The 10404-nt window shown below is 38.1% G+C and overlaps 2 protein-coding genes across 2 annotated transcripts; one reads left to right on the forward strand and one right to left on the reverse strand.

Annotated features, from left to right (window-relative positions):
- LOC111431339 (phosphomethylethanolamine N-methyltransferase) lies at positions 1-4825 on the forward strand. Its single transcript, XM_023067947.1, has 12 exons — positions 1-292; positions 388-503; positions 910-1047; positions 1150-1287; positions 1943-2086; positions 2806-2916; positions 3006-3147; positions 3558-3838; positions 3973-4134; positions 4230-4283; positions 4370-4444; positions 4522-4825. Exons 1-12 carry the CDS (start codon positions 271-273, stop codon positions 4618-4620), a joined length of 1482 nt encoding a protein of 493 aa, XP_022923715.1. The 5' UTR covers positions 1-270; the 3' UTR covers positions 4621-4825.
- A 68-nt stretch (positions 4826-4893) lies between these two features.
- Positions 4894-7177, reverse strand: LOC111431340 (tubulin beta chain-like). The gene is made up of 3 exons (XM_023067948.1): positions 6784-7177; positions 5863-6132; positions 4894-5776 (listed from the first exon to the last, which is right to left on the reverse strand). The coding sequence occupies exons 1-3, from the start codon at positions 7175-7177 to the stop codon at positions 5100-5102; spliced, it is 1341 nt and encodes a 446-aa protein (XP_022923716.1). The 3' UTR covers positions 4894-5099.
- Positions 7178-10404: the final 3227 nt, after the last annotated feature.

A 10404-nucleotide genomic window follows, 5' to 3' on the forward strand; every position in this document is an offset into this window, starting at 1 on the left:
GTTTCAGACTCGGGGACTTGTATATAAAGAGGCCCTCCAAAGTTGGGGAACTCGCTGGCAACACATTTTCGACGTCAACAGAGAGGGAGAAGCGTTTACAGTTCCTTCAACATCTTGCTGCATGCAGCAGAGAGGAAGACTAAACAACCGAAGATCCAGGAGCTTTTCCAGATCCCGCCTCGCCGTTGAGGGTTCATAGGCCTTGGAACTTGGTTAAATTTCTCGTCCTCCTCATTCGTACACTTTCTATCTCGGTTCTAATCGGCGGCAATGGCTCCTACTAACAATGGCGGTAAAACTCTCATTTTCTTTGTGTTCTTATTCACACGGTGTTTGTGTTTGTGTTTTGATTTTTCTGACTGGATCGGTTGCTTTTGTGTTTCAAAGTACAAGAGCGCGAGGTGCAGAAGAACTACTGGATGGAGCATACTGCGGATTTGACAGTGGAGGCGATGATGCTTGACTCCCAAGCCTCTGATCTTGACAAAGAAGAGCGACCTGAAGTAATGCTTCTCGATTCATCTCCTTCATTTCTTCTGTTTGAATTGATTGCTTGGTTCGATGGTAGATGCTGTTGTTTTGTCTGGTTCTAGATCTGTTTTCTCTCTCTTTGCCTGGTTCCGAATGTTACATTGTAGAATAGAATTTTACATCTTCTTCCAATGTTTAGTACCATAGGTCTTGATAAATCTCCTTCCCTATTTCCCGAGCATAATCGAGACCAATTCCAGTTATGAAGCTTTTGGATTCGGTTTCTTCACCAGATCTCAGGATTATATGAGTTGGACTAAGCGACGGAGTTAATTCGTACTTTACGTTTCTCCATTTTTATTTTTAGTTGTGGAAATGCTAGATGTATGGTACATCAGTGTTCAAGATATGCAGAGTTCTTAACCTGTTCATCTTCAGGTACTTTCCTTGCTTCCTCATTATGATGGCAAAGCCGTATTGGAACTCGGAGCTGGAATAGGCCGTTTTACTGGCGAATTAGCCCTGAAGGCTGGCCATGTTATTGCTCTAGACTTCATAGAGAATGCTATAAAAAAAGTACGGTTAAAAATCCATTTCATATCACGTCAAAACGTGATTGTTGTTTTATACTTGCATGGAATTCTTTTATATCTTATCATCTTAATGTTCAAACTATAGAATGAAAGCATCAACAAACACCACAAGAACGTCAAGTTCATATGTGCCGATGTGACATCTCCAGAGCTTAGCATTTCTGATGAATCTATTGATTTGATATTCTCAAATTGGCTGCTCATGTACTTATCTGATAAAGAGGTATTACCTAGCTTTTGGTACTATGGTAGCCACTGGATGCGTACTATATGTGATTAGAGTTTTTAACTTTCCAATTATCAATGACTTATGTATATGTATGGTTTCTGGTTGGTTGTTTGTTCAAAATTGCATTATTTGAAGTTGTTTTCTAATTGAGGACATAAAAATCCAAATCCAATCTCTCTTTCGAAGAAAAATGGTATTAGCTCATTGTCTAGACCGAGGTAGCTGTGGCTAATTCTTAGTTCGACCAACTAATGATCTGAACAATATATACATTTTTTCTGTGCTACCGAACATAATCAATTTGGTTTGTTCAATAACACAAATAATTTGGCTAGCAGAAAGTATTTCAGATTTCTTTTTTGGTATCCAGATGGCACCAAGAATTTCAGGCTTTCTTTTTTCTTGTAGCTGTTCTACTGCACATGACACTCGTTTTATAGAATAACAGATCTATTATATTTATCTACTGATTTCTTTTGTTATTAGGTGAAATTTCATTCAATTGTTTCCCCTTCAGCCTACATATTTCTTCGATCGGAGATATTGTTCATTAAATCCTTGAGTTTAATTATTTTTGTAATCTTTGTGAGATTAAGCTTGCTTATTATTTATTTTTCTTATTTTAAAAGAAATGATGTTATAATCATAGGTGGAGAATTTGGCTACAAGGATGATTAAATGGCTGAAAGTTGGTGGATATGTATTCTTCAGAGAGTCATGTTTTCATCAGTCTGGAGACTCTAAGCGCAAATGCAACCCAACACATTATAGGGAACCCAGATTTTATACAAAGGTCATCTTCGTCAGCTTTTTTATTAGTTTCATTAGTTTTTACTCTGAAACCATGAGATTTTGTGGCATTAACTATCTGACAATGACTACTAAGTATTCCTTGCATTTCAACTTCAACAGATCATTATCATAAAAAAGTTATAATAAAATAGCCGTTAAATATATAGTTGTCTAATTGGTCCCTCAGAGTTAATTAGACACAAAATTGGAAGTTATTGGACATTTTTTTAATTAAAAAATAGACCTATTAGACACAACCTTGAAAGTTCAAGGACTAAACTTGTGATTAACCTAAAATCAATAGATTGTCATCTGATGGTGCCGTGCTGAAATTACAATTGAAAAGAATGATATATAAAGGGCAATTCATTTATGCACTAGTCCTGATTATATGGGTTATAAAGAGTATTTTTCCAGGCTCAATCTTGAACGTGGCCTTTAGGCACAAAAGACTTCACGAACCTTTTCTGATTCAAAATGGATTTTAATTTTACTACACACATGATTATGTAGTTGTCACTTGAATTGCACGACTTTACATCCTTGCCATTCCTTTTGCTTCTCATAATTGTACAAGACAAGTATGTCTGATGATGTGTGCCAGGTTAATTCCATATTTGGTCTTGCGAGTGAAGTTTTTCCATTTATACTAGGCATATGAGTGGTTAGAATATAGAAGATGGCGTTCCCAGCTTGATCCTTTTTTTGCATCATTCACAGATTTTTAAGGAATGCCAAATGCGAGATGAGTGTGGAAACTCCTATGAACTATCCCTTGTAAGCAGCAAATGTATAGGGGCTTATGTTCGTGCTAAGAAAAACCAAAACCAGGTACTTGCTGGTGGAAGTTGGTTTCATTGTTCCTCTTTATGCTTCTTAATGTTTATAACTAACAAAATGCACATTTTGTTATTACGTAGATCTGCTGGATTTGGCAGAAAGTCATTTCACAGGAAGACACACAATTCCAGAGATTCTTAGATAATGTTCAATATAAATGTAATGGGATTCTGCGCTACGAGCGTGTATTTGGTCAAGGTTTTGTCAGTACGGGAGGAATTGGTAAGCCTTTTCTTGTGCCCTGCTGCCGTTGTCTCTCTAAATATTCAATGCCAATGTATTTAGATGTTTTAATATAATTAGGTTAGTACATTGCAATTTGAGTATGTTTTGGGCAATATTTGACCACTAAAGAATCTTGGTTATTTCATGGTTTATAGGATTATGATCTATCAACCTCTATTTGTATAATGTTCCCTGTGTGGAAATATATCGTAGTTGGTAAGTGATTAGTTTGTTTTGTATGAAAAAAAAATCTATATTAGCTTATTATAATAAGAAGTTAGGCTTGTAAATGTACATAGGTTAATCATTGTTTATGACAGCATCTTGTGTGCTTTCCATGAAAATTGACTATTCGTACTCCCACAAACTTCTTGTAATTGATTAAGTTCACCTTTCCGTTTATGTAGAGACCACCAAAGAATTTGTTTCAAAGCTAGAATTGAAGGCTGGTCAAAAAGTTTTAGATGTTGGTTGTGGCATTGGGGGAGGTGACTTTTATATGGCAGAGAACTTTGATGTCAAGGTTGTTGGCATCGATCTCTCCATCAATATGATTTCTTTTGCCCTCGAGCGAGCCATCGGACGCAAATGCTCAGTTGAATTTGAGGTTGCTGATTGTACCACAAAAACCTACCCAGATAATACTTTTGATGTGATATACAGTCGGGACACTATATTACACATTCAAGTAAGAAAAATCTCCACCTTCTTCGGGAATTTCATTTTTAAATAATTATCAGCATTCATTTTCTAACCTGTAAAATGATGTTCCAATATGGTAAATCCTGCTATTTATGTCGCTCGTCTATTGATCTATTGCAGGATAAACCTGCGCTGTTTAAATCCTTTTACAAGTGGTTGAAGCCAGGAGGTAAGCTTCTTATCAGTGATTATTGCAGAAGTGACGGAACTCCGACAGAAGAGTTTGCTGAGTATATCAAGCAGAGAGGATACGATCTACATGATGTAAAGGCATATGGTCAGGCAAGTTTAACCACATCTCATTCAGCTCTCATATGGTTAGTGTCTCTTGATTTTTAAACATGCAAGCTCATTATGCATTTTATATCTTCCAACAGATGCTGAGAGACGCTGGCTTCGATGATGTCGTTGCAGAGGATCGCACTGATCAGGTATTAATGTTTTATTCGTAGATCCATAGTAGTCAAAACTATGCCGTGCTTTCAAATATAAAATCCTACATGTTTGTGCACTTCAGTTCATACAAGTCTTGGAACGCGAGTTACGTACTATAGAAAAGGAGGAGGAGGAATTCATTCAGGACTTTTCTGCGGTGAGTTTTTCACATATTTTTCCCAATACTTCGTATTTTGGTGTTCTTCCTCTTATTTGGGATTGAATTCAATTCAGGAGGACTATAACGATATAGTAGACGGTTGGAAAGCAAAACTCGTCCGAAGCTCAACTGGTGAGCAAAGATGGGGACTCTTCATTGCCAAGAAGAAGTGATTGTTGAATTTATGCTATATTTGTAATTTGTTGTTTTTGATTTGAAGTCATTTGCTACCGTGGTGAGTAACTAGTTGTTTCTACTGGGATATCGATATCCATCTCCCCTAAGTACCTTGTACCTCGTTCATTTGATCCGAACAATTTCCTTTTCGTTTTCGAATAACTAAACGATGTGTTTAGAAACAATTTCTTGTTCGTCCACAAAATGTTCTTGAACGACCACGACTTCTCGTGTACGAGTTATGCTTTCCTGTTTATAGAAGTCTAAAATGGAGAAAAGGAACTTTTTACTTCATTGATATGGCTTTCTTAGTACAGCAACAACTTGGGAACATACACGATACAACACATATTTCTTTCATATTTGGATTTGAGATTTGCAATCTGCAGCACAACACCATGTTACTACATGACTATTTGTACTCACTGACATAACCTCGAACATTGCTGGATCGTCTACGATGACACGAAACAGCTCAATTTTCGGCATCCCCAGCATCATCATCTCCATAGTCAATCTCTTCATCAGCAGTGGCATCTTGATACTGTTGATACTCAGCAACAAGATCATTCATGTTGCTTTCTGCTTCAGAAAACTCCATCTCATCCATTCCCTCTCCTGTATACCAATGCAAGAAGGCCTTCCTTCTAAACATGGCCGTGAACTGCTCACTCACTCTTCTAAACATCTCCTGTATTGAAGTTGAGTTTCCAACAAAAGTGGAAGCCAATGGGAACCCTTTTGGTGGAATGTCACAAACACTAGATTTCACATTGTTTGGAATCCATTCAACAAAATACGAAGAGTTTTTGTTCTGCACGTTCATCATCTGCTCGTCTACTTCTTTCGTACTCATTTTACCTCGAAACATGGCAGACGCCGTAAGATATCTACCATGGCGTGGATCCGCTGCACACATCATGTTCTTGGCATCCCACATTTGTTGTGTCAGTTCAGAAACAGTCAGCGTTATGTACTGCTGCGATCCACGAGAGGTCAAAGGTGCAAATCCAACCATGAAAAAGTGAAGCCGTGGGAAAGGGACCAAGTTCACAGCTAGTTTTCGGAGGTCGGAATTCAGCTGACCAGGGAATCTCAAGCAGCAGGTAACTCCACTCATTGTTGCTGAAATTAGATGGTTCAAATCCCCGACTGAAGAAAGTAGAACAAACACCAATTTTTTAGAACTTGCAGGGTACAATCAAATGCTTCAATCGTCTAAATTTGAAGGTACTTACAACTTGGAGTGGTGAGCTTGAGGGTCCTAAAACAGATATCATAGAGTGCTTCATTGTCAAGTACCATACATTCATCAGCATTCTCTACCAGCTGATGCACTGAAAGAGTAGCATTATATGGCTCCACAACAGTGTCTGACACCTTTGGAGATGGAAACACTGAGAAAGTCATCATCATTCTATCCGGATATTCTTCCCTAATCTTGGAGATCAGAAGAGTCCCCATTCCAGATCCTGTTCCTCCCCCAAGTGAGTGACACACTTGAAACCCTGAAACACAGTTATATAACTTAGGAATTACGAACCTCCACAATAGTATGATATTGTCTATCCATTTTAAATATAACTCTGAAAGATCTCGGAGATATGTTCCCTAATTAGCCGATGTAGGGACTCCTCACCAACAATTCTCAACAAATATTATGAATGATCTGGTATCCGATATTCTCCCTTGAATTAGTTGAGAGAGATAGGGAGGGGAATGGGATAAAGGAAGCCTAGTAATTGTGAAAGAAAAATCCGCCCCGCAGGCGAGTTGGTTCCTCTGTCGTTACCGGGGTTATTAATGAGTCTGTTAGATGAACACCACTCTCCACAATGATATAATATTGTACATTTTGAGCCTAAACTCTTGTGACTTTGGTTTGGGTTTCTCCAAAAGGCCTCATACCAATGGATGGAGAGAGTATTCTTTGCTTATAAACCCAATCATTCCCTAAATTAGTCGATGTGGGACTTTCATCATCCAACAGAATCTACGTATCCTCAAAATTCTTCGTTGGTAGTAAGTTAACCGTGCATGGATGCCCCTTAGCCCGGTGCTCATGATGCACTACGAAACCTCCACCGTGTCGGGGTATATACATATATATAGAAATCTATGAATTAAAGGTTAAAGAGAGATGGAGAAATGGTTATTACCCTGAAGAGAATCACAATTCTCAGCCTCTTTCCTGACAACATCGAGCACTGAATCAATAAGCTCTGCACCTTCTGTGTAATGGCCTTTAGCCCAATTGTTGCCGGCGCCGGATTGGCCGAACACGAAGTTGTCTGGTCGGAAAATCTGGCCGTACGGCCCGGTCCTAACGGAGTCCATGGTTCCCGGTTCGAGGTCCATCAGCACCGCCCTCGGCACGTACCTTCCCCCGCTCGCTTCATTGTAATACACACTCGCTCTCTCCAGCTGGAGTTCTGAATGTCCGGCGTAGCGCCCAGTCGGGTCGATCCCATGCTCGTCGCAAACCACTTCCCAGAACTTCGACCCGATTTGGTTCCCGCATTGCCCTCCTTGAATATGCAGAATCTCACGCATTGTCGCTTCGCAGCCGAGGGCAAAACCGGAACCACTACGATCTATTTTCCAACGGCCACGGGCAGTAATGGGACGAGTGGAGGGGTTCGTTATTTATCTTAACGGCTTGGAATCAACGGACGGTTGGAGATTAGAGGAGGGAATAATGATCGGACGGTCCAGACATGTCCGTCCCATCTGAGGTAATATAAAAAACCGGCTCCTCCTTGTTCGGCGGTTTATTAAGTGGAAAACACGGTAGCCATTTGTCGGTCTTGCAGGCGCCCTCGCCGGCTGTTAAGGGCTTTCAAGGAAATTTAAAAATTCACTTAATACATAACTACCAAAATGCCCTCAACCCTAAACTCAAAAAACAAAATTAAAAAAAAAAAAAAAAAACAAATTTGTGATTTTAAAAAAAGAATATTATAAATATATTAGAACTTTGTTCCCTCTTTTGTCTTAATTCTTAACTTTTAACTTTGCTAAAATCCAAACGTAATTTTCATTTTTTTTTCGCTAAATTAATATACACATATATATAAAGTCTCGTGGTTTACTTTTAGTTTTTCCAACAGATCTCGTACAAATGGTGATAACATTTCTTACTTCGAAACTCGTGATCTTCCCTTTAATTAGCTAATATGGGACTACTCTCCCAAGAATCCTCAACAAAACCATCCCTCCCAAGTATGAGCCAAACCCGTCGTAAAAATCATAGCAAGCCTCATACGAACAATACCCGATCCATAGTTTAAGACAATACGCTCAATCGAGATCCAAAGATCAAATCTCTTACCCTAATTGCACTTCCATTTAAGAACCCCTTTTTGATTACTTGGGGATTCATATGCAAACACCTGGGGGAAAGAAATGGTTGGGCAAAGGTACATGCATGCATAATTCTGAATCATTATAGATATGGAAAATTGGGTTTTTATGACATCGTTGGTCCCTGGAAATATATGTCCTTTGTAAATCATGGTAAGCAGAGGAGTAGGAAGAAGTGTTGCATGCATCACAACCAAATTAGCATCAAAATGGCATCTTTCTTTCTGCTCCTCTTCTCTGCCTACGCTTCGTTTTTTAATATTCAATAACACAAACCATTTTTTACACCCAAAACCCTAAACCCTAATAATTATTTACAACTTTAGTCCCTCAAATACTCCCTTTTTGCATTTTAGTACCTTAAAACTTTCAATTTTTTATCCAATAAACCCTCCTAGTTTGAATTATATCTAAATAGGTCCTTAACGGGTTAAACGTTGTTTAGAATTCACGCCGACAAAATTGACACGAATTTAAACTCGAACGAATTTGAATTTTCATTTTATCTCTGATTCTGAATGTGTAAAAAAATTTGAGTAAAAAAGAAACCCAAAAGGTTTAATTTTTTTTGTCTCTCTCTCACACAACCATGCACTGCAATGGCATTAACGAGACATAACTGCATAAAGTGGGGGCGATGTTTTCTGAGACAAGACATCCTCATTTTTTCACCTTTTAATCACCAATTTAACTCACTGTTAATTAACTAATTCATTTTATCCTTATTTTTTTAACTAAAAATTGTGTGTTTCGGTTCGAGAACAGAAAGGTAGTGTTGAGGATTATTGGAAGAAGAGTCGACTAATTAAGAGAATGCTTAAAGTGGATAATATCGTACTATTGTTGAGGGTCGTGGTTCTTAATAGACAGTTTTCAAAAAAAACATTTGGTTGAGGTATTTTGAATGTTGGCGGGGAACTTGATAACATAAGGTGTGAGTCATCAAATGCTCGAGTAGATGAGGGTACGATTACGAGTTCTACCACATTCACATGTTCGGATGGGAATGTTTGACGAAGAACGAGGTTTCGAGCATGATTAGCAATGCATGTTTTGGAGTTTTATTTTTTTATTATTTAATAAATATAATTTATTTAGAAAAAATAAGGATAAAAAAGTGATTAGACAATAAATATTGTTGGTGGTTGGGTGGGTGAGTGAATTCATTTTCCAATAAATATTATTTACAAAATTAACATAAGAATTAAAGCAAAAAAGGAAAAAGAAATAATAATAATAATAATAATAATAATAATTGGGAGACAAAAAGGGAGGTTGATTACGTATTGGATGATCCAGAGAATTGGAATGTGTTGGTTCATCAGCTGGTGGCTTTTGTTTTTGTTTTGAGTTTATAATATCCATGCATTTACTTACCACTTACCTGCTTTACCACCCAACATATTTCTACCTCAATCACATTAAAAAGCTGTCGTGTTTTGCTCACAACTTGACTTCCTTCCTTCCTTCTTTCTTTCCATGTCTTTTAATAATTCTCCGACCCACTTTAGGCTACCTATCAGGAACAACGACACTCCACAATTGTGTTTGATAATTTTTTAAAAAAACACGAAATGGGTTTGTGTTGGATCCAAAAATCCAATATTTTTGGTGTTTTTTTTTTTAATATATGAATGTATTGGGGGTTGGAGATTGTGATGGTTTGGTATTATTCCTGATATATATTACACACAATGTAATAGACACGACAGATTATAAATACGCAGAGACAGACAGTAGGGTTTTCAGAAACAGCAGTGACTAGCCTTGGTCCTCTACCCAACAATCTTTTTTTTTAATTTTCTTCTCCTAGAAATAATTAAACAATTATTATGGGTTTCATTTCAAAATTGTCTGTATGGGTCTGTCTTGGAGAGAGAGAGAGAGAGAGAGAGAGAGAGAGAGAGAGAGAGAGAGGCTCGAAAATTGAGTCATTCCTATCATAATGGACTACTCTGGAGAGAGAGAAGGTAGAAAAAAGGTGCATGGGGTTAGCAGGACATGGATTCAGATTTTGGACGTCCATTGAATTCAACGTCTTAAAATTGAGAACGCATCTATACAAGTCTACAACTAGTCGATATTATTCTTTTTGAAACGCGTCTATTAGTCTTTTCTCTAACCGACGTAGGATTTCACAATTTATTTCCTTTCAGAGCCTCCATCCTCACTAGCACTCGTTCCCTTCTCCAATCGATGTGGGACCTTCCAATTCATCCCGTTTGGGACCCAACGTCTTTTCTGGCATACTATCTCAGTGTCCACCCTCTTCAGGATTTAGCCTCCTTACTGGAGGTTGGCACACCACCACATGTCCACCTCCTTGCTAACACATTGTTCGGTGTCTGACTCTGATATCATTTGTAATAGATATTGTTCTCTTTGGGCTTTCCCTTTTGAGCTTCCTCTCTAGATTT

The sequence above is a fragment of the Cucurbita moschata genome, unplaced genomic scaffold (assembly GCF_002738365.1).
Source record: "Cucurbita moschata cultivar Rifu unplaced genomic scaffold, Cmos_1.0 Cmo_Scf00036, whole genome shotgun sequence".
In the NCBI taxonomy this organism is placed as follows: Eukaryota; Viridiplantae; Streptophyta; class Magnoliopsida; order Cucurbitales; family Cucurbitaceae; genus Cucurbita; species Cucurbita moschata.

Excerpts from the sequence above, each read along its gene's own strand:
- LOC111431339 (XM_023067947.1), top strand. The coding sequence starts at position 271 with ATGGCTCCTACTAACAATGGCG. Across the intron at positions 3,148-3,557 it reads TGTCAGTACGGGAGGAATTG|AGACCACCAAAGAATTTGTT; the intron begins GTAAGCCTTTTC and ends CCGTTTATGTAG. Across the intron at positions 4,135-4,229 it reads ATGTAAAGGCATATGGTCAG|ATGCTGAGAGACGCTGGCTT; the intron begins GCAAGTTTAACC and ends ATCTTCCAACAG.
- LOC111431340 (XM_023067948.1), bottom strand. The coding sequence starts at position 7,177 with ATGCGTGAGATTCTGCATATTCAAGGAGGGCAATGCGGGAACCAAATC. Across the intron at positions 6,133-6,783 it reads GAATTGTGATTCTCTTCAGG|GGTTTCAAGTGTGTCACTCA; the intron begins GTAATAACCATT and ends ACTGTGTTTCAG. Across the intron at positions 5,777-5,862 it reads CAAGCTCACCACTCCAAGTT|TCGGGGATTTGAACCATCTA; the intron begins GTAAGTACCTTC and ends TACTTTCTTCAG.